At 38.1% G+C, this 24494-nt stretch overlaps 2 protein-coding genes across 5 annotated transcripts in view; one reads left to right on the top strand and one right to left on the bottom strand.

Annotated features, from left to right (window-relative positions):
- MED14 (mediator complex subunit 14) overlaps positions 1-14539 on the bottom strand; it is a 73578-nt gene extending 59039 nt beyond the window's left edge. For all 4 annotated transcript variants that reach the window (XR_014492556.1, XM_083362900.1, XM_083362902.1 and 1 more), the window contains exons 1-5: positions 14208-14539; positions 13183-13209; positions 5906-6011; positions 2309-2482; positions 1308-1437 (exon numbers count right to left, since the gene is read on the bottom strand). Coding sequence is in view for 3 of the 4 variants with exons in the window: in XM_083362900.1 (XP_083219026.1) it covers positions 1308-1437; positions 2309-2482; positions 5906-6011; positions 13183-13209; positions 14208-14389 (619 nt within the window). In the remaining variant the exon portion in view is untranslated. The remainder of the gene's footprint in view (positions 1-1307; positions 1438-2308; positions 2483-5905; positions 6012-13182; positions 13210-14207) is intronic.
- A 178-nt stretch (positions 14540-14717) lies between these two features.
- Positions 14718-24494, top strand: part of USP9X (ubiquitin specific peptidase 9 X-linked) — a 108938-nt gene continuing 99161 nt past the window's right edge. The window contains exons 1-2 of the mRNA XM_083362657.1: positions 14718-14829; positions 15821-15879. The gene's annotated coding sequence lies outside the window, so the exon portion shown is untranslated. The remainder of the gene's footprint in view (positions 14830-15820; positions 15880-24494) is intronic.

The following is a 24494-nucleotide window of genomic DNA, read 5'->3' as shown; positions in this document are numbered from 1 at the left end:
GGCATGGACAAAGTGTTTCGTGTGAATTCGTGGATTGCTAAGCAGAGAAAGTTGCCTAGAGATGTGGTGGTTTATTTTGTAAAAAGGGAAATTAGAGATGAAGTTATACAAGCTGCCTATGATACTAAAGTTGTGATTGCTGGTCAAGAAGTTTTGGTTCTAAAAGAAATTCCTCCAAAGATTTTAAAGAGAAGGAAGGACTTTATATTTCTTGTGCAAGAGCTCAAGCAAAGAGATATAAGGTTCAGATGGGAGATCCCAGCTGGGTTGAGCTTCATGTATGATGGCAAAAGGTACTGTTTGGGTACTGTGAAGCAAGCGCATGATTTTTACAACAATGTTTTAAAAGCAACCCCATCAACACTTCTGGAAGCTGCAGAGGGATCTGGAGAAGGAGAACATCAAGAGGATGAAGATGGACAGATAGACGAGAAGGGTACAGGAGGAGATCAAGCTGCAACTCTTTTGGATGATCCTAGAGAACAGAGGGTGACGCGTGCTGCCTTAAAACGCTCAAAAAAGATTAAAAAATAAGACCAGTAGAAATCTATGGAACTTCCACAATATACTTATAGTCAAGTGGTAGTTGTGTTTTTAAGAGTTTTGGGATGATATGTCTGGTAACAGAATGTTCAATTTGGAATTAATGGACAATTTACTACAGAGGAAGAGGAAGAAAGTTTTGTGGGTTAATGCAGGTTAATTTGTGTAAGAACTATCTATTATAGCCTATTTTGGCTAGAGAGGTTAATAGGGATAGGTGCTTGTGATGTGTAAGTGAGAATATGTCTAGGTAATAGTGAATTGTGGAAGAACATAGATGGGAATGATGCTAGTTTTCTTTTATTTTAGTTCTTTATACATATTTAGTATTGTTAAGGATTGGTTTACTCTATATAAGCTAGAGAGTGATGGATTTTAGAGTTTATAATTGTTAGTATATGATTGTTTATGATTGCTTTTTAGATATATACCTTGTATTTTGCTCTGGGAAGTTGGGGGGGAGGGGGGGAGGAGGGGAAGTAGAGGGGTGGGAGGCAGGGGAGGGAGGAGGGAGAGGGGGAGGGGGGAGATAGGGGGGAGGTAGGGAGGGGAGGAGGGAGGGGGAAGGGGGGTTTTTCAAAGGAAAATTGTATTTTAAAACTTTTCAATAAAAAAAAAAAAATTTAGAAAGAGAAAAGATATGAAAAAAGACTCCCATATCCTTCAGTCATGATTCATTCTCCTGAATCTTTGGATGTTTCAGAGATTAAGTCCTGTATAGGATTAAGCCCATTTAATCATAAATAAGTAATTTCAGTTCTTACCTACTGTAAGATTAGCCAGCTGTGGTGGAAGATCTGTGGTTACTAGTCGGTGACGGAGAATCTGATTTAACTGATGCAAGGTTGTTTGCTTTTCAATTTTTGTTATTGGATCAGGAGGAATTATTTTATCCTGTTGCAGATAAGTGAATTTTAAAATCATACCAATTTAACTTACTCTGCATTTCGTTAGGAAACACAGCTAAAACTTCAAGGACAAACCTTGGCATTCATATAATAGGCTACTATTAGCCATGAGTCTAATACTAGGCTTAGCTAAAACATTTACAATAATTTCATGCAATTTTGAAATGAACAAGTGAAATTCAGTAAACTGTTATTAGAACCAGTAAATACAGAAATTAGGATATTTTAAGCTTGAGAGATTACAGAAATGTAAACCCAACTAAGCTCGTACAAAGTAAATCATATGACAAAACTGAATTATTTAATTAGAAATTAACTAATCACAGTCAACATGATTAACAACTAAATAATAATAATAATGATTTAATAGAAGAATACTAATACGCTCAAAGCAGTAATCTTATTCAAATGCTTTCATAATTAAAAATGAAGCTACTTTAAACTATTCATCAACAATAACCAGAGCATATTGTTAAATCTAGCCTTAAGCAAAGTTCTGGAGAAATTTACAAGCTACTATTTTATTTATTTAATAAACAATTTATATGGCTGCCCAACTTCTATACAGTAAATCTGGGCAGCTTACAACATTAAAATACTTCAAAAAATTTTTAAAGCTATCTTATTTCTAAGTTGGCCTAATAATAATATTAATGTATTTGATAGTGGATAATTATCATGTATTCCAGTAAGGTGTCTTAAGATCAATAGGAAATATTTGGCATCATTTATTCCAACTAACGTACATTTTAACAACTGAAACTATTTCAAAAAGGCTATATTCAGAAATGACACAAAGCTATGAAGAAAACTGCACTTGAGCATTTAAAACAATTTAAAATTGCAGAGTAATTTACCCGTATACATGTTGGCAATCGTGGATATGACCCAGTTGTCAGCACATCGATAGCATATGGGATAGCAAAATTTGGCAGACGGGCATGAACCAAAGCATCTCGGGCCAGTGAGGCTAACCGATCGGCAGTGTCCACAAACAGAATAGCTTGTTGATCTAAAAAGCTTGATATCATCTGTTAAAAAATATTAATACATAGAAATAAATCCTTCTCTAATTATTTACTGTTAACTTATCTCTAAAGGCTCCTATGAAGCACAACTACTTATAAGTCATCTATTCCAAAAGCCAGCATTTATGATGAAATAAATATTGGAGTCATTATAAAAAAATAAAAAGGTAAAGGTATAAAGGTTCCCCCGCACATGCATGCTAGTCGTTTCCAACTCTAGGGGCCGGTGCTCATCTCCGTTTGAAACCCGAAGAGCCAGCGCTTGTCCGAGGACGTCTCCGTGGTCATGTGGCCGGCATGACTAGACGCCAAAGGCGCACGGAACGCTGTTACCTTCCCACCGGAGTGGTCCCTATTTTTCTACTTGCATTTTTACGTGCTTTCGAACTGCTAGGTTGGCAGAAGCTGGGACGAGTAACAGGCGCTCACTCTGCTACGCGGCACTCGGGATTCAACCCGCCAAACTGCCGACCTTCTGATCGACAAGCTCAGCGTCCTAACCCACTGAGCCACCGCGTCCCTTCTAAGAAAATACATTACAATTAATGTTAATCTTATGCATTATATTTCTTAAGTAAATACACAAATCATATTAAGAAAGTGCAAGTGGTTGGATGCACAAGATCATGCATTTGCGAGACAATTGGGGAATTAGTTACTGAAGAACCAAGGAAAAAGGAGGAGAAATAGCAACCTATTAAAGAAATATCGGTATAGTTATCTGGCAGTATAGCTTGTCCAAGCAGCACTGCTACTATTCATGTATGGGTTGACTTGTCTAAGAAATCAAGGAAGCCATGGCACAGAATTGTGACAGGTGACAAGTGCTTCACTGCTTAAACTGAGAACGGTAGGGAGCCCCATCCCGAGAAAACCCCAACGTCTATCAAAATAGACAGCCCAACCAGGGGTATATGAGAGTTTGCCGAAGAGTGGAAAGAAAGAAAAGTGTGTCTAGTGAGTGGGAGCTGAAGTTGAAATCAGAAACAAAAGCCTAGATAAATCGATACTATTGTGGTAACTTTAGAGCGCAGGTTATCCTCGACTTATGACCACAATTGAGCCTAGAGTTTCTGTTGCTCAGTGAAACATTTGTGAAGTGAGCTTTGCCCACAGGTTTACGACCTTTCTTGCCACAGTTGTTAAGTGAATCACTGCAGTTATTAAGTTGGCAACAGGGTAGTTAAGTGAATGTGGCTTCCCCACTGACTTTGTGAGATTATAAAAGGTGATGACATGAACCTGGGACACTGCAATTGTCATAAATATGAGTCAGTTGCCAAGCATCTGAATTTTGATCACATGACCACGGGGATGCTTCAACAGTCGCAAGTGTGAAAAATGGCCATGAGTCACTTTTTCAGTGGTGTTGTAATGGTCACTAAATGAACTATTGTTCAGTCAAGGACCACCTGTATATTTTCATTTTGCAGTTTTAATTATTGCACATTACCCTAGAATTTGTTTAAAGTGCAATTATAGACAAACATGTATATAATTTAAGAGTAGATACAAACTACGAAATGTGTCTGCAGAATCTGGTTATCAGGATAAAACAAACATCACTAAAGTTCCTGCCCTTACATGCATGCATGAAAGCCTGTGACAAACATACACAAGAGGAGGAGTTTGCACCATGAGATTATAGTTTCTCAGTTCCTGACCTTTGACAATGCCTATTTTATTAATCTCAAACTAGGGGGGAAAAACTCTAAGGAAAAAGCTCTCTTGGGAACAATGAATGCATACTTTTTTTTACAGTCAAAGACCAGTAACTTAAAATAACTTCTACAATATCCAGATGATATAATAATATATAGCAGAAGAAAGAGTTATAAAAAAGTGATGGGAGATTAATTGCTACAAATGCTAAGGGGGGAGGGATAACCAATTTTGGCAACTGCTCCTTATTTGTTGGCACACTCTAGGTCAGAGGTGTCAAACTCAATTTCATTGAGGGCTGCATCAGCATTGTGGTTGTCCTCAGGGGGCCAGGTGGGTGTGGCCAGGGTGGGCATGGCTGGAGTGGGTCTGGCCTACTGGGTGGGCGTGGCCAGCTCTACATCGTTCGCATCAAGGGTGCCTATGGGGGCCTGGGCAGGAGTGGGACAGATCTGAAGGTCTCTGGCAGAAGGAGGGTCTCTGGGCCAAGGCCAAGGCAGTGGGGGCCGTTCCCTCACTGTTTCCAGGATGGCTTCGCGGGCCGCATGAAACCACTTCGCGGGCCGGATCCGGCCCCCGGGCCTTGTGTTTGACATGTCTGCTCTAGGCTATACAAAATTTTGCCACCTTACAGGTAATAGTAAAAACACGAGCAAGAATTCATCATTGAGTTTATTGTTCAGATCACTATCAAAGTCGCGGAACAGCAGGACATACTCCCATGTTTAAGCACAATTCTAGACACATTTCTTAGAAATCATCAAATCTGTCTTCCAGCAAAAAAAGATTGGAGGATAGTGGCAAGAAATGCCACTGCAGTGATGTAAGCAATGCTAGGGTGGCAACATTTGGCTGGCCACATATTCAGACTAGAAGCAGACAGGAGCCAGATTCAACTCATTTCCCATGCAATAGCCAAGCATTCTATTTTAGTTATAACCTACAGAAAGCAAATAGTCTGAAGCAAAGCCAGACATCTGCAATTAATCCCAATAGTCTAGTTACAGGCTAAATGAAATTTATCCAAGATGTCAGAAAAGCCAAACTTACTTGGGGACCCAATTGCAGGAAGGTGTTTGATAACTCTTGGGAATCTGAAGCACTGCCATGGGAAATTTGGATTTGACATTTCCAGAAAGGATCCTTTATTTAAATAACTAACTTCTAACTTACTTTAAAAAGAGATTAAGTCAGCCTAAGTATTTCAAGGGTGGGAAATAAGTAGGGATGTATCAGCATTACTAGGTAGACCAGACAGGAAACATCACCAAATGAACTAAAGTTACATTAATAAAATCTTGCAATTCTGAAAGTGTTTCTCTTCTCCCCACTCCTTTACAGCCCAAGAAAATTGGGAGGGGTCTCTTCTTAGTCTCTTGCCCCACCCACATTCCGCTGTGGGCTTAGCTACCTTTTATCTGACCATTACCTTGGCTGCATCTTGTTGCCCTGTTTCCCAAGGTCAGTCCCACATCCAATGACAGGTTGCACAACATTTGGAGATCTGAAAGTGTTTTGGAATGACAGCATACACATTTCAGAACCTCCTCAAAAATTAGCTGAAATCCAAAAACATCTGAAGGAAGTAGTATTTTCCTATCTATCTGTGACACCAGCTAAAATCTTTTTTTTTAAATGTCCATGATATTTTAGGATTTGAAATATTGTTAACCAATATACCACAGTTATCGTAGCTAGAAGAACTGTAGCAAGTGTCTTGGTTCCATTATTTCATTGGGCATTACTCATGACACTCAAACTTACCGCACATTTTTCAACCTTCCCAGCGTTATTTGCCCATTTTACCAAGGCTAATAATCGGACAAACAGCTGCCGTGTACGACTTGCAAACTGCACTATTTCTATTTTCCTGTAAAAAAAAACAAAAATTCATTTAGAAACTATGTGGGTAGTTTGAAAACAAGATCAAAATCAGTTACAATAGTTCTAGAAGGAGATACTAAAAATAATTATGACCAGATAAAATTAATGCTCATCACTGGACTGGGAATGTAGTTGCAATAAAATAAAATAAGCATTTTAAGTTAAGGCATTGCTGGATTAATTCACTTCAAATACTGAATTATTAATAATATGTTAAAACTGTCTTATATATAGTTAAAAAGATTTCTTTTTTATTTTATCCTCCATCTATTTATCTACAACTGTATTGAAAAGTTGGGTTTAGCAAACTGCTTTCAAAAGTAGTATCAGTTTGTCATGTATTCTATAATAAATCAAACCAAGAATTATTGGCCACTAACACCAAAAGGTTAGCTGCATCGTATCAATTATTTAATTTAATTTAAATTAGGTTAAGTTTTAACCTAAATAATTCTCCTATAGAAAAGCACAAATATCAAGAAAATAAGCACATCAAATCCATTACCACTACTGTATTAGCTATGTCTGTTTCTCTGAACAGTTTCTGCATGCAACTAGAATTGATATTTCTCTTTATGTAGAAAGTAAAATCTTCAGGCTTAAGACAAAGCCTTTTCCATAGTGACGCCACATCTCTTAAACTAATTCCCCAGGAGAATTGATTAACGTTTCATTATTAGTACTATGGTAGAAAACAAACATATTTACTTTTTTCTTTTGCCAAGATATAAGCAGTTAAACTTTAAGCTGCATTTTTTCCATTTTCTTGATAATGCTGTTGTAAAGTTTAAATCCTCCTGGTCTTGGTTTTAAATAGAAATAATGAATGTATAAGATTATATAATATTATATTTTAGAGACTTTCTGCCATAAGTGATTAATCAATGCTCCTACAGCATTGGGGACCAATGACATTTGCTATTTAATTAAAACATGCCCTAAAGTACTAAACTAAAATGTAGGAACAAACTTCAAAACCGAATTACATCAAGTATTCATAGTGCCATGTCATAAACAACTTTAACATATACTGATATGGACAGTATAATTTCAGGACAACATAGATACTGTACATTGAAACTCCTGCTACTGACGTAAAAAAGCACATTCTAATTATTAGCACATTCTAATTATTAGCTATCAAAAATAAAAAATGCTACTAACGTGCAATATACATTCAAAGTATATGGGTTGCTTAAACAAGGATTTCACATTAAATTATGAAAATGTAGTGTGGAATCACAGACATATCCAATTAGAACATGGAATATGAGAAGCATAAATAAAAGAGAACTTGAAATTGTCAAAAGCAGAAATATAGCTTATCTGATTGTTTTAGGAATGAGTAAGGTCAAATGGATTGGAATGAGCTACAATACTTTCTCAGATAATTAAATAAAATACTGTTCAAGACATGTGACCACAGAGGTAGACCTTGACTTATGATCGTAATGGAGCCCCAAATTATAAGTAAGGATGGTTATAAGTTGAGACACCTGCATGACTGAACCTAGTTTAATGACTTTTTTGCAGCAGACATTAAGCAAACACAAGGGACATTAAGTGGTTGTTAAGCAAATCAATGTCTTACTGTAAATGTTTCTTTTTGCTGGAAACCAGTCGAAAAGGTCAGAAACCAGCAAAAACTGTTATAAATTTCCCCTCATGACCACAAATTGCTGCAACCTGCCATAAAGATGAGTCGGTTGCCAAGTGCCTGAAATGAGGCCATGTGACTGAGGGAGGTGTGCAGCCACTGGTACTCCAGGTCTGGGTCATAAGTAGCTTCTGGAGAGGTCCATTGTAATTATGAATGGTTGCTAAGTGACTGGTCATAAGCCAAGGACAACTATATAAAGGAACCATGTAGCAAGGATACCCAAAAAGATCGTTATACAGTACATATTCGGCTATGTTTACTGGATTCCTTCATTCAATAACTATTATTAAATGAATTAATCAGGGAATATATTTTATAGACATACAAACACACACAGAAAATGCAGTCGAGGAAGACAACCAGAATTCTATAATGCTAGATAAATACAATTCACTGGAGAATTAAATGGAAACCCAGTATTCTGTTAAGGAAGCTAAGTGGACATTGACAGCAATAAAAATGTCCACATAAGCTATATAAGCCAACCCATGTAAAAAGCTATCTGAACCAGGGCTTTTTTTCTCATAGAACACTACAGAACGACGTTCCGGCACCTTTTTTTTTTTTTTCAAAAAAAGCTCCCTCTATTGGCCTTTGAAAGCCTATTGGAGGGGTAAATCTTGGCTCTTTTTTATGACTCATGGACTTCAACTCCCAGAAATCCTGAGCCAGCCACGCTGAAGGGAAAGAGAGATTTCCAAGCTGAGCCATGCTGGCTCAGGAATTCTGGGAGTTGGAAGTTCTTGAATCATAAAAGAGCCAAGGATGCCTACCCTGCACTAGAGGAGGACATTAAAATTATTTACAAGGTTACTTCTTTAGGAACTAAACTTTTAGAATCTAAAACAGCTAATTCAAAAAAGCCAACAGGAAAGAACCTCACATTTTTCATCTGCTTCTGTCTTTTGGAAGGTAAAATTAGATAATGAAATAATCTATTTCCTATTTTAACATCTCTGCAATAAAATCAATAAAGGTAACAGGAAAGAAATGAGAAACATTTTTCTCAATGTAATATGTCTAATTTAGCTGATGCTAGAAAAAAATAGTATCTTTTGTAAATACTCTTGAAAACTATTTTGAATCTATAACCATCTATTACAACTAAAGCACTTTAAATTAAACAATTCTTAAGAATGAAATATTCTCAATTTGGACTTTACTTTTACTGTTTGGAGTGTTGTGTATTTAGAATATAGTTATGTTGCACTTCAGTCTTTAAATAATTAACCTAGTATATACATAACTATATATGATGTTTTTCATGGTGATCTTAACATCAATAACAACATTTATTAAAAAGGCTAAAATAATTTCTGGTGGTATTATCTGTACATTAAAATTTTGTTTAGTCACAATCTTTCACTTTTCACATTCTGGACAAGCAGTGGTCATGTATCCTAGCAAAAGCTGTTACATATGAGCATAAGCGTAGTCAGTAGCATATGCCTTTTTAAAAATATCAAACATGCAAAGAAACAAAAATAAGTCCAAAATATCTGTATTACATCCAGAAATGCCAACTTTGCAACCAATATTTCTCATCCATAACTATGGCACCCTAAGGATACCTGCATACATGCAAATGCTTCTCTGGGATCAGTTAAACAGCAGGGATTGCTTTTTCCTTCCAGTAACAGATTGCTGGGAAATACCAAACATGGCCTTAAGAATTCCAATGTTTGTTACAAGACTAAGCACAGATCCCAAAATGTAAAGAACTTTAAAAATAGGCATCTTCCTATAGGTTGAATATAGTAAAAAAAGCAGAGAACAAACGGCAACAAAGGAAAATTTACCAAACTAAATACTGTGTTCTAAAGAGGAGTAAGATAAGAAATTACATCTCAATAAGAAACAATTAAATGAAAAAACAAAGAGCAATTCACAGACCAAGGGACCCTTTAATGCAAAATAGGCATGATAAAACGTAAAGCAAAGGATCTAAAGAAATAAATGGGAAGGAAAAAATGGTACAAATATAGTGGAGTTTCCAATCATAATAGGATTTGAATTGCCTAAACTGCAGATAGTTGACTTATGACCGGTTGGCTTAGGGATCATTCGAAGTCCCAATGAACCCTGAAAAAGGGATTTACAGTCCAGATTCTAAGTTTCACTGTCCACCCCTCTACGGTCAGGTGACCACATTTTGCGCACTTGGTAACTGGCCTTCATACAGCTGTTTGCAGCATTCCATGGTCACATTATCGTGTTTTACATTTTTTTCTGAAAACTGTCCTTTATTTCTGCCTCATAGTGAACGGGTCCTTCTAAGAACCCAGGCATTCACTTTACTGCATTTAATTAACCACTGCAAAAATGTTTGCAAATCAGGTGCGGTTACATGATGACCCACTTTATAAAATGTCACAACTTATAACGAAATTGTGAGTTTAGTAACAGTCATAAGTCAAGGACTACTTATAATGTAAAACATAGGTTCAGAGAGTTTGACCAACAGCTGCTTCAATATCAAGACATTGTTTTCTTTACATGGACATCATCAAAATCAAATAAAACACACAGTAGAAAACAGAAGACGGAGAAGTGAAATCCAAATCAACCAGGGTATTTCCAGATGCAAATTGTGGTACAGGCCAGTAATTATTGGTACAAATAATCAGTTAATTATAAACTCAGAACATTAAAGGGAATAGGTGTATCAAGAAGTCTTATCCAATCTAGAAAGCATGGAGACAAAATGTAGTACCAATATAATGAACAAATGTGGTGCACTTATTCTGAAAAAGAGAACTTGATCTACTAAGGGCAGAATCAGAAGATATTATGAAAGAAAGAGAAAAATATTCTCAAAACTGCAAAAAGATCCAGCTTTTACAATTAGCTGTAGGACACAGGAAGCAGACTTCTCTGTAATGGCACCTACTCTCTGGAATAGCATCCCCATGAAATTTGTATGACTCTCCCCCCTACCAACTTTTAAAAGAGCACTATAAATATCACTCTTTATAATAATAAAGAGTCCAACCCCCTGCTCTGGCAGGAAACTCTATACTGTTTCAGACAAATGGTGATCCAATCTCTTCTTAAAAACCTCCAATGTTGGAGCATTCACAACTTCTGGAGGCAGCTTGTTCCACTGATTAATTATTCTGTCAGGAAATTTCTCCTTAGTTCTAGGTTGCTTCTCTCCTTGATTAGTTTCCATCCATTGCTCCTTGTCCTGCCTTTAGGTGCTTTGGAGAACAGCTTGACTCCCTCTTCTTTGTGACAGCCCCTAAGATATTGGAACACTGCTATCATGTCACCCCTAGTCCTTCTCTTCGTTAACTACACATACCCAATTCCAGCAACCGTTCCCTATATGTTTTAGCCTCCAGTCCCCCAATCATCTTTGCTGCTCTTCTCTGTACTCTTTCTAGAGTCTCAACATCCTTTTTTACATCGTGGTGACCAAAACTGGATGCAGTATTCCAAGTGTGGCCTTACCAAGGCATTGTAGAGTGGTATTAATACTTCACATGATCTTGATTCTATTGCTCTGTTAATGCAGCCTGCACTGTGTTGGCTTTTTTGGCAGCTGCAGCACACTGCTGGCTCATATTGACGTGATTGTCCACTAGGACTCCAAAATCCCTCTCAAAGTTACTACTATTGAGCGAAGTACCACTTATACTATCTGTGCATTTGTTTTTTCCCAAAGAAAACTTCAGTTAGCATATCTGGGGAAATCGTTTTATCTGCTGATGGGGGAGAAAATTTTGTTGATGTTTCCTATAGATTATGTTATCTTTGCATTTTATTTTGATTGTGTGGTTTGTATATGTTAAACTCCTTAGAGTTGCTGAACATCAACACCCTAGAAATTTCATTAATAAAACAAATAAACCACTGTCTATAATCCGACTTAAAATCGTAATTTGAAATTGTGCCTGGTTCTTAGTTAGAGTTTTCTATTTTCTTAGCTATAATTCACACAGGACTATAGACTCTAAAATAATATTTTTTATCATGTGCTATCTTAAGTTGATGTAGTAGTCTGAGAAATTTCTGTTAGGAAGAAAACAACAACAACACAGTTATGTGTGTGACAGCATAGCCATAGTTGCTGCCATCTTGTCACACAGTCGCCCAAACCTTTTAAAATGGAGAGCAGCAGAGTAGCAATTAAAGATAAAATAGAAGATAAAATGATAGGAGGAATTGCTGCTATCCTGACAAAAGGGAGGGAAGAATTGATAAAACTTGAAATAGTTAGATGGACACCTGGAAAGGAGAAAAGATGGCAGGCAACTTTGAGATGGTCTGTGCAAGTTATGCTGCTGAAGATTAGCCAGTTGCAGGCTGAGTTTTCAAAAGACAACTGAAACAAGCCAGATGGACCAAAAACCCTGATAAACAGAAGCTAAAAGATGCATTCCTAATATAGCTTCATGGGAAATGAAAGAGACAGAGGAGAAACACCTCATACTAGCTCAAGAGAGATTGCCAAACTGCAGAATTAACCCCCTTATTTAACAAATGGAATCTAGAAACAGCACTGCATGCACTTAGTCAACATTATAGACTGAACAAATATCCAGCACAGGTAGTCCTCGACTTAGAACTTCATTCGATCACCAAAGTTATAATGGCAGTGAAAATAATGACTTAGGAACATTTTTCACAACCAGTGCAGCACCCACACGATCAAAATTTGGATGCTTGGCAACTAGTTCATATTTCTGATGGTTGCAGTGTTCCAGGGTCATGTGATCACATTTTGTGACCTTCTGACAAGCAAAGTCAATGGGGAAGCCAGATTCACTTATCAGCCGTGTTACTACCTTAACAACTGCAGTGATTCACTTAACAGCAGTGGCAAGAAAGGTCGTAAAGTGGGGCAAAACTCACTTAACTGCCTTGCTTAGCAACAGAAATTTTCGGCTCAAATGTGGTCGTAAGTTGAAGACTACCTATATAAGGAAATCGTTAACTTTCAAATGTTCGGCTAGCCACATAAATAATTGTTTATGTTGTTTGTATATTGCTTATGAGAAAAATTGTAGAGAAGCAAAAGAGTGGGGGAAAGTCTTATCTTCTATAATGAAATGCAACTTAAACTGCCTGAAAATAAAACTAGCAACTGATTTTGATATCAAAAAGTTATTTTGTGCCACCTATCAGATCAATTCTTATAAACCCACAAAGTCTTCATCAAATGTGATCCTTTTAAAATAATAATCTTTTATCAGTAGTTTACCTTGAAAGCTGCATAAACTTTTTAAACATAGTAATCTTTAGAGGATAGGCACAAACTAATGTTACGATCTACAGGCAATACGAAACTATAGTTTGGATTTTCTACTGTAAGCAAATAGATTGATCAGTTTATTTCCACAGAATCAAGCTGTCATATGTGTAAAGCAGTCAAATGTATTTTGATTTTCTAACTTTGCATTAAAATATTGCTCTATAGCAATATTTCTATAGTTCAACAAAGTTCAACTATCTCTCATTGACTTGTAGAACCATCAGAACAATCATTACTCACCTCTCCATATCAGTTTTTCTTGGTAATCTGGTTTTTAAAAGGAAAAAAAATGCTATGTCATAAATGATTGCAAGAATATTACATTTTAGACTATAAAAAGTAGCCTCTAAGTATAGACATTGCCTTACATTCCAGAATATATGCAAATGTCAATGTATTATGAGCCCATTTTGAAACTTGATATTTAATTTTTTTACAAAAGAAATCTCAATTACACAAATTAACAATACTTTGAGATAAGCATAACTGTTAAAGCTTCAACAATAAATAACTCATTTTCTTCTGATGGCAATCTATTTGCCATACAAACACTGCATCTCTATGCAGAATATATAAAACTTAGAGAAGATATATTGTGCATCTTCACCTGTTGAACACATACAGTATCTATCATGCATCCCATGTTAGAAAACACATGCATCCGCATGTATTGAATCTAAAATGTTTACACCATACAAAAGAACATGGTTTCAAAGTTTATAGTAACTTAAACTGATGAAATACAACACCAGTATGGGACCAGCAATTTAAATGCTTCCAATTCCTACTCCTAGTCTCCCAATTACTGCTTCACATAATATAAACCACATACTATAAACTTTTACTCTGACGCTGAAATTTACATCACAGCATGACGGACTGGGTCTGTTAGGCAGAGAAACTCATTTCATTTCTTTTGATTGTGAAAATCAGTTTTGTTACCAGACTCGGAAGCTTGGGCGCTACTACTTAACTGCTCTTTTCTCCATAACTTTTAACTTAACACAGATTCCACCACCACCACCACCCCTCCTCTCCAAAAAGAATAAGAAGCGTCTAAGCGGCGAGGATGTTCCCGAGCAAAGCCGGAGAATGAGATACCGCTGGGACAGGGGTAGGCAACCTCGGCTCTTTTATGACTCATGGACTTCAACTCCCAGAATTCCTGAGCCAGCTTGGCTGGCTCAGGAATTCTGGGAGTTGAAGTCCATGAGTCATAAAAGAGCCGAGGTTGCCTACCCCTGCGCTGGGATTACAGGACTCACAGATCGGCCAGGACAGTCAGCTCCGCATACGTCCGATGCAACAGAAAATCGATGAGAGTGCTGAGTCGGTATCCAGGACTAGCTGCCGCGGTCGCAGTCCCTGGGGGCGGTGGGGCCGGAGCCGAAGCGGGCCCACCGCCCACCGGGACCAGCTGATGGCTCTCCAGCTGCACCGGCGCCATCGCTACAAAACAAGAAGAGAGCAGCCAATCCCCGGCGCGCTGCCAGAGGAGCCCTTTCGCACCCCAGCGATTGGCACCCGCCGGCAAAGCTTCAAATGTAGGCAAGTGCTCACAGCGCACTTTCTTGCCCAGCCAACGCCATGGCTGGCGACGGCGATACCGCCATTGCTAAAAGGGGCGGGGTTGAACACTGCACCGGAAGTGATCCGGAGAAAGTGTCGGACAGGAAGGAAACGGTCCCGTCTGGGATATTATAGGCATCATAAATCGTTTCTCTCTCTCTCCTCTCTCTCTCTCTCTCTCTCTCTCTCTCTTTTTTTTTTTCCTTTTGTTTTCTTTCACTAATAGTTCCAAGCTTCCGGGTTCAAAATCTTTGGTTTTGAACCAAAAGGGGCAAGAAGTGGGGAGCAACTAAAACCCAAGAACAAATCCATTTTAAGGTAGCAACCGAAACGTAATGTTGTATTATCATAAGACCGAGGGAGATGTCATCATTCAATTTTTTAACTTCTTGCGTTATGTAAGCCGTATAGACACACACACCCCCTTCCAGACTTCACGAAGACATCCTCCGTATGACTAGCAGACACGACTTGCAAAACTCCAAACGTTCATTAGAGGGCAGCAAAGAACTAGAGTGCGCTATCACTTTGGGTCAGCTGGTGGTCGTTTGGAATTTTGCGAGCCAATAGGTGGCGTTTTCTGCTGTGACTACAGTAAATTACTAGACATTAGGAGAAGCAATATATTGTGTCGGTATCAATTTACTGTAAGAAAGAGAGTATGCTGGGGGTTTGTTTTAAAAATGTAGTCTCAACCGAAATTTTACTTTTTTTTTAATTTTAATTCCATTTATATCCCGCCCTTCTCCGAAGACTCAGGGCGGCTTACAAGCTTAGCAGTAGCCTTCATTCTATGTATATGCCTGCTTGTTAGGGCTTTCACACACACCCCAAGCGGCATTATTACAAAGTCAGCTTAATTGCCCCCAACAATCTGGGTCCTCATTTTACCTACCTCGGAAGGATGGAAGGCTGAGTCAACCTTGAGCCTGGTGGGATGCGAACCTGCACTAATTGCAGGCAGCTGGTGTTACTTAAGGAGGCATTAGCCCACTGCTCCACCAAGGCTCAGTAAAGTTAAGGTAAGATCTTTCAGAAATTAATTTTGCTTCAGGCTGCTAAACCTGGTCTACCAATAAATAATAGCAGAGATACAGAAAATTCTAACACTGCTTTTACATATTGGTCATTTCAATGTCTGCTAGCCTGATGTAGTAGCCTTAAGCAAAAGTAATTTCTTGATGGCAAAAATTTCTCTCGTATCATTTACAATAAACTCAGTCTAACTAAACTTATTTGTTTTTTAATTTTATGTTTTTAACTGAATTATTTGCTTACTTATTAGTTTAATATCCAACCTTTCATCTAGAACCGAAGATGGCGTTCATAATGTTCCTTCCTATAATTACTCTCCAAAGCAATTAAACTGTAAGTAGTAATAACCTATAAGTTATTGACTTAGTTTACATATCACCCTACATTATGGTTTGTAAAACAAGCTATCACGGTGGCCTACTATATATAGCATACTAAGTGAAGGAAATGACTTCCTTAGCTTGATCACAGCTAATACTAGTACAGTATTGGAAGACTTGAGGCATTCCACACTGGCAATTTTTCACTCACCTTATTTATTTGATTGATTGATTGATTGAAAGCTGCATTAGTCCAAAACAACAGCATACAACAATTTAAAAATAATATATATAAAAAGAAATGCATGAATGCCCATACACTCTCTGCTCTCCTCAATAATAAAATCAGACTCAGAATATCCTAGTTGTTCCACACAGGAATCTTAAAAACTCAAGTTTGAGCCAGCAAACACTTCCTTCCCATAAATAACATGAAGAAATGCAAAAAAGATATTACTACCGGTTAGCAGCATGCTGTCTCCCTGTCTTTACCTTGCCACTTTGATGTTTGCTGATGAAAGAACAACCAAGCAACTGACTATTGCTTGCTAAAGTGCTTGAAAGAGGACATTGATGAGACATAACAGTAATGGGCAAACTGCCTATTCCTGAAAACTCCATAGATCAAGCAAAATTCAGAGTAGAACTTTTGCAACCTGGGAATTTGGGTCAGTATTATTCGAGCAGAAGAATCTGAAAGAATGCATGAAAGGCAGTATATAATAACTGGGTAGGAAAGGTCATGCCAACCACAATCTAAGTAACTAATAATAGCAAGGCTGATTCCAGCCCCTGGCTGTTTCATCAGCATCATCAGCAGTGATGCATTACAGATCATTTATATGGCACAACCTGTATAAGAATAGCAGAACCTCTACAAGTTAAATCTCAAATAGCTGTCTATTATTTTGAGTTGTCTCCACCATACTGGGGATGCATTGAAGCTAAAATTAACTTTAAGTGTCTTCTAAAAATAGTTAGAGGCGGATTGCACCATGATTAGCAGGATATGCAGATGAATCTCATTAAACTTCATCTTAAAGTCTCAAACTGATCACAGCCATGACAATGTTAGAAAGTACCACAAAACACCGTGGACGTGCATTAATAGGAAGTATAAAAAGATGCATGGTGGTATACCGAAGTGGAAAAGGGTGTTTGACAAGCTCCTGAAGCTGCTAACAATGAAGAAAGCTTAATTCTCACTGTGTTGATCAGATGTATTAAAAAGAAAAGAGGTTAGATTGCAGAATCTTGAAAACTGATTATGGGTATTTTAGCACCCCTTTATCAAGTAAGCTGCAAAGGTAGGGCCTCTTTGGTCCTTCTGACCCAGTTTATACCTGGGTCTTGACTCAGAGAAGATTCTGCTACTCATTTGTCTGATAAGGAACTTAACAAATGTTCTGACCCTGAAATATTTTGCAAACTGCCATTCCCATTCCCAGCATAGAAAATTCCATTGCACTGTGGGGGAGAGAAAAAATGCATAGCTGTGAATGATTTCTGCAAAAAAATTGGATGAGGAAGCTATTGTTTAATGCACGTAGAGAGAAAAATATAGTTAAAAGAATTGTAACTATATTTTAGATATTTTTATGTGATAGAGGTATATTGGAAGAGTAGAATTCAATCCTATCAATTATAATATGCAAGAAAAATAATGAAAAGGAAGTAATGTATTTTGCGAGAATGGTAAGACTGCAATTGTACATAATGTAAATGTTAAAATATGTAAGTGGCTTACTTTGCAACTGTATAAAGACGTGTGCTTCATAATTGGAAAAGTGCCATGTGAAATCACTGGTGCCTCAGTGGATTTGGTTCATTATTTGTTAATAAGATTGTATTGTTGTGGTTTTTATTGTTTATGCCACCTAGAATACTGTGAGTTAAGGAGAAGGTGGGTGAAGGAGCACAGTAGCTAAGTCCTTGCTGATTGGACCCTCTTTGCTTTTAAACTGCCAGAGGCTGCTGGGAAAAGCTACAATACTGTGAGTTAAGGAGAAGGTGGGTGGAGGAGCACAGTAGCAGCCCGCACGCCTAATGGTGCGCGAATCATATAACAAAATCAAAAATAGTGGTGGTACATTCAGGGCAAGTGCATCTGAGATTCCTTTCATCTCAGCATGTCTGGCTTAGTTCAGTGCAACACTTGTTTTGCAGCTACTTTCGCAGCACTCTTTTCAAACTGGGAAACTGCTATCTGTACACAAATCACTAGATTATTTATCAAGGGTCTGTAATCTGTGCTCTTCAGGCAGAAATCAAGTGTTCAGTTCAGCCCTCCTACTCTACTGAGCCTCTGCGCTATCAGCCCCCTCTACTGCAAAGATCCTGCAGGAGAAGGGCAGTGTGGACAACCGTAGGATCTGGCAGGGTGAGAGCTGTGAACCATAAACCCAAAGCCTTAGCTGTGTCCCTGCATAACAGATACAGTGCCCTTGCTGACCTTAACAGGGACATTAAGGAAACAGGTCAAGGTAATTGTCATGATAACTCAAATAAGCAGGGGACCATGGTCTGAGATGAACTTGTTTTTGACAGGGAGAAGTGCGAATCAGGTATGACACACCAGTCATGCAAGGAAAGAAAGGTACCCAAAAAGAGAAGCCACCTTCTGGTTGGTGATTCAATTATAAGGGATGTAAATTTAGGAAAGGATACAGAGGTTTCAAAAGATGTCAGATGTCTTCCAGGTGCTACTGCCAGTAGGGACAAGAAGCGTATTTTCAAAATAGTCAACAATGCCAGCAAAGACTGTGATGTGGATGCTATTGTACATCTTGGCACTAACGATCTGTCCCAAAAGGATGTACTCTCTGTGCAGAATGATTTCCAGAGCTTGGGGCAGGAATTCAGCAGAATAGGCTGTAGGCTCACTTTTTCAGAGGTCTTACCAGTGTATAAGGAGCAAAATGGAAAAGGACAGTGTATAGCAGAATTTAATATGTGGCTAAAGGAGTGGTGTAAAGGAGAAGGCTTTGTTTATATTAGTCACGATGTCTGTAGCTGGTCCAATGAAAAAATGTACAAAAAAGATGGTCTGCATCCATCCAAGAAAGGGACTGAGTTACTTGACAATAAATTCACAGCTTTTCTGGAGGAATATTTAAACTAAACGAGGACAGTGAGTTAATTGATACAGAACATCACTGTCCCCAGCAATCTAAGAAAATAGGGGAACTCAGGCACCACACAAGTTATGTAGCAAGTAAACACAGGGTCAGTCATAAAGGACTCAAATGTCTATACACCAATGCGCAGAGTATGAACAGTAAGCAGGGTGAACTAGAAATTCAGGTAAATGAGGGCGGATATGATATTGTTGCCATTACAGAAACATGGTGGGACGAAACTCACAAATGGAACACACAGCTAGAGGGATTTAAATTATTTAAAAGAAACAGACTAAACAAAAGAGGAGGTGGAGTTGCTCTATATATAAGAAATAACTTTATCTCTACAGAAATAGAGCACAACAATGATGAAAACTGTAAACTTGAATGCATTTGGGTCAATATAAAAGGGGGAAAAATGACATTGCCATAGGTGTATACTATAGGCCGCCCAACCAAGCAGAGGAAATAGATGAACTTTTTGCTAGTCAGCTAACCAAAGTATGTAGGAAGCACATCACAATAGTAATGGGGGACTTTACCCTGATATCAACTGGGAGACAAACTCTGCACCAAGTGGAAGATCTAATAGATTCCTGACAAACCTAGCAGACAACTTTCTCTCCCAAAAGATAAAGGGAACTAGGGGATTAGCCATATTGGATTTAATTCTCACTAACAGAGATGAAATGATAGAAAGTATCAAAGCCAGAGGAACCTTGGGGGGAAGTGATCATGCAAAATTGCATTCTTTGGCCAAGTGACAAAATTAGTGGACCAGAGGAATGCTGTAGATATAATTTACTTGGACTTCAGTAAGGCATTTGACAAAGTAGATCACAACCTACTACTTGATAAGATAGAAAAATGTGGGTGACATAGCATCACCACCAGATGGATTTGTAGCTGGCTGACAGGCCATACTCAGCGTGTGGTCCTCAATGGAACTGTATGTACATGGAAGGAAGTGTGTAGCGGGGTGCCCCAGGGCTCTGTTCTGGGCCCAGAGCTCTTCAACATCTTCATCAACGATTTGGATGAGGGGATAGATGGGGAACTCATCAAATTTGCAGATGACACCAAGCTGGCAGGAATAGCCAAGATAGGCTTAAGATACAGGAGGATCTGGACAGACTCGAACACTGGGCACTATCTAACAAAATGAAATTCAACGGTGAAAAAAGTAAGGTTCTACATTTAGGCAGGAAAAATCAAATGCACAGGTATAGTATAGGTGGTACCTTGCTCAATAGTAGTAACTGTGAGAGAGATCTTGGAGTCCTAGTGGACAGTCACTTAAATATGAGCCAGCAGTGTGCTGCAGCTTCCAAAAAAGCCAACACAGTGCTAGGCTGCATTAACAGAGGGATAGAATCAAGATCATGTGAAGTACTAATACCACTTTACAATGCCTTGGTAAGGCCACACCTGGAATACTGCATCCAGTTTTGGTCACCACAATGTAAAAAAGATGTTGAGACTGTAGAAAGAGTACAGAGAAGAGCAACAAAGATGATTGGGGGACTGGAGGCTAAAACATATAGGGAACGGTTGCTGGAATTGGGTATGTGTAGTTAACGAAGAGAAGGGTGAGGGGTGACATGATAGCAGTGTTCCAATATCTCGGGCTGCCACAAAGAAGAGGGAGTCAAGCTATTCCCCAAAGCACCTGAAAGCAGGGCAAGAAGCAACGGATGGAAACTAGTCAAGGAGAGAAGCAACCTAGAACTAAGGAGAAACTTCCTGACAGTTAGAACAATTAACCAGTGGAACAACCTGCCTCCAGAAGTGGTGAATGCTCCAACACTGGAAGTTTTTAAGAAGAGACTGGCCAGCCATTTGTCTGAAATGGTATAGGGTTTCCTGCCTGAGCAGGGGGTTGGACTAGATGACCTCCAAGGTCCCTTCTAACTACTACTACTACTACTACTACTTATTATTATTATTATTATTATTATTATTATTATTATTATTATTATTATTATTATTATTTATTATTATTATTATTATTGGATTGCATTGGTAAATAAAACTCAATAAAGTTCAGTAATTGATCTATACAAAAAAAAGCCAAGAATGCATTTGAAGCTAAGGGAGATTAATTTAATAAGTATATCTGTGAAAGTGTTTGACAGAATTCTGATTATGATGGATATCAAGGACAAAATTTGGGAAGAGCAGTGTAGGAAGATGTATGCAGCTTATATTTTTCTTTTTATTCTTTGGCAGGTCACTGAGAAATGCATGAATGTAAAGTTCATGTGATTTAGAAAATGTGTCTGATGGTGAATAGACTTATTGAATTATGGAAAATTTGCATCAGTATGGAGTTTAAAGTTGGATTTGAGTGTGATAAGAATGATATATGATAGAAAAAATTATGCATGAATACAAATAGAATCCTTAGTAAATAGTTCAACATCACTAAAGAGTAAGATTATGTGATTTCCTTGATTTACTTAATGAATTTACAAATATAAAAAATGGTGCAAGAAATGTTTCTGATGACATTCTGGGTCAAGAATATAATTAATATGCACATGATGCTATCTTATTGGTTATTGCTAGAGGAAGATATTTGCAAATGTCACAGAGTGTAAGGGTTAAATCAGTCTACGTCAGAAGCAAAGACCCTGAGACCAATCATTTTTATTGATAATACACTGGTATTATTGCGTCAACCTAAATGTCATATATGCTCAGCCCATTATGCTTGAGAATGAAGTATAAATTTTGGAGTTAGATTCTGAGAGAGAGATTAGATTGCATCTTGCAGTCTTCAGTTGTCAGATTTCTTCATTAACTGTTTTCTGCTCTTTGCTATAAACCTAAGTTGCCAAAAAGCTTTGCCCTTAAATTACTGCCTGTAAGGCTTTTAGTTCCAGAATCAATCAGAGAAAACCTTTACAGATAAATTGTATGATATAGCAAGGAAAGTGGACATGAAAATGAACATAGCGGTGTTTTGTAGAGAGTAGCTATTCCCCACTGAAACTACTATAATAAATCCTGCAGGCAACAATTCAGGGATACCGCTTTATATGTGTTGATTTTATTGCAGGCTCTAGAAAAAAGCCAATTAAATTCCAATAGTTCTGTAGTGTTCCCTCTGGATCCACAGCACAGGTGAATTCCCACCAAATCCACCACCTCTCCCTAAGTCAAGCAGCAGTTCCTATCTGCTAGGCAAGGAGTTTCATTTGCGTACTATCTTCCCTGCTATATATACTGCTCAAAGAAATAAAGGGAACACAAGATAAGACATCCTACTATTAAATACAGTACGTTGTGTTGTTTAAGTGTTCCCTTTATTTTTTTTGAGCAGTATATGTCTCCTCCTAAAGTAGTTGGGAGTAATCTCTTGCATGACAGAACCTTATGCAAAATTTCTTATCCTGGGGATTTAACATTCATGCTGTGGTTGCCTAATCAGGAATGGCTGAGGGTTTCATATTTGCCATGACAACCTACACTAAGTGTTATCTGGCCTCATTTATGTAGCAGGCCATGCATTGGACTTGGTATTCTCTTTGGCTGGAGCTGGGGTTCAAAAAATGGAGGAATTGTTTGTAACTCTGTTTTCATTTTCTGAAGATGCTTGGAGAATTTCCTGTCTTTTAATAATTCAATAATTTGTTGAAGCCCTGACCAATATATAGAATACAGAGTTCACAATATTATTTGAAAATGCCCTTTCTTTCTAGTTAAGTCCCTTGATTTAATAGAGAGCCAAGGATAATGGTATGTATGACAAGAGAGTACAAAGTCTCATGTTGATTCAATTTAAACACGGAATAGTACTTTTTGGGGGGCCCATTCTCTTTATGATACTGGAAGCAATAGCCCAGGGGTGTCAAACTCAATTTCACTGAGGGCTGCATCAGCATTGCAGTTGCCCTCAGGGGGCCGGGTGGGTGTGGCCAGGATGGGTGTGGCCTACTGGGTGGGCATGGCTAGAGTGTGTATGGCCTACTGGGTGGGCGTGGCCAGCTCTACATCGTTCACATCAAGGGTGCCTATGGGGGCCTGGACAGGAGTGGGACAGATCTGAGGGTCTCTGGCAGAAGGAGGGTCTCTGGGCCAGGGCCAAGGCAGTGGGGGCCGTTCCCTCACTGTTTCCAGGGTGGCTTCGTGGGCCGCATGAAACCACTTCGCGGGCCGGATCTGGCCCCCGGGCCTTGTGTTTGACATGTCTGCAATAGCCAATATATCTAAAGCAGACATGGGCATTTTAAAGCCTCCACACATACACATCTGACCCTTTGGCTATCCCTGTCTGGCCTGTGAGAGGTCAGTCAAGATATTAGAATTCAAATGTAAATAAGATATAACATGTATTCTTACCAGTAGCAGCTAATCAAAACCATATAATTTACTGCTTCTTATATAAAGTGATAAAATATTGAGCAGGATTAGCTTCAGCCTATTAGTTCTGCCTTCCACAGCAATCTATTTCTCATGTGGCTCTTTGGGAAAATTAATTGTCCACTTCTAGTTAAAGAGACCAGGCTGGTAATATTGCAATGCCTAGCATTTCTTTCATTGAGCTGTTAAAACATTAATTTTAATATTTGTAATTTATTTATCTTTTGATCATATTGCTTGGTCTACATTGTGTATTATACCTACTGTAAGCTGCTAGTACTGCCAACCGTATAGAAAGGTGAAGTATAGCCCATTAAGAAATAAACTCTCATTTTTAACTCTTTTGCTAATATTCTATGTTGGAAGTATAAAAAAAATTAAAAGCATAAATATTATGAGACTATTTCCTGCTGTGTGTTAAGATTGTAGGGAAAAGAAAAAAGATAACTACCGGTATTTCAAAACAAGTTGTGGTGGATATTTGAGACACTTTCCTTTGGAAAAAGGGTGGAAAGGGTTGTGATAAGAATTAAAAACTTTGGTTCTTAATAAAAGTTAAGAACAGTTAGTAAATAAGCAGCGTTAGGGGGAAAAATAAAAAAAAGTTATTTCCTCTGTCCTAATTCCAGATTATGGATCCAATTAAATGATCAGAGGTATACAAAATACTTTTTCATATATTGAATGCAGTAGTTAAAACAGGGCATTCATTGTATGCAATGTTATGCTGGTCAATTGGGATATTCATTTTCATGTTTGATGGCCTTAATCATTATTTATTTAATGTAACTAGAATCATTGTTCTTCTCCATACCAGTGGGTTCTTATTATCTCTGGTTAGATATCTTGAAAATACAATAAGTCTCTGGATTAAGTAGGGCTTTAGTCTGATCTAGCAGAATTCTTATCAGTGGCTCCCAACCTTTTCTATATTCCGCACCCCTAGAATGCTTCTGATATATTCTCGCACCCCTTACAAAAGATCGGCAATGAATTATGCATATACACTATAATTTTGGAAACCCAAGTTTTTGCATCCCCTGATATACTATCTCTTACCCCCAGGGGGTGCGAGCACCCCCTGTTGGGAACCCCTGGTATAGATGGATAGAAATAAAGTTAAATGTAAAAGAAATGCAAACAT

Source organism: Vipera ursinii, assembly GCF_947247035.1.
Source record: "Vipera ursinii genome assembly, chromosome: 4".
NCBI classification, from domain to species: domain Eukaryota; kingdom Metazoa; phylum Chordata; class Lepidosauria; order Squamata; family Viperidae; genus Vipera; species Vipera ursinii.
The sequence above is the reverse complement of the archived record's forward strand: the minus strand, read 5'-3'. Positions and strand labels throughout refer to the sequence as shown.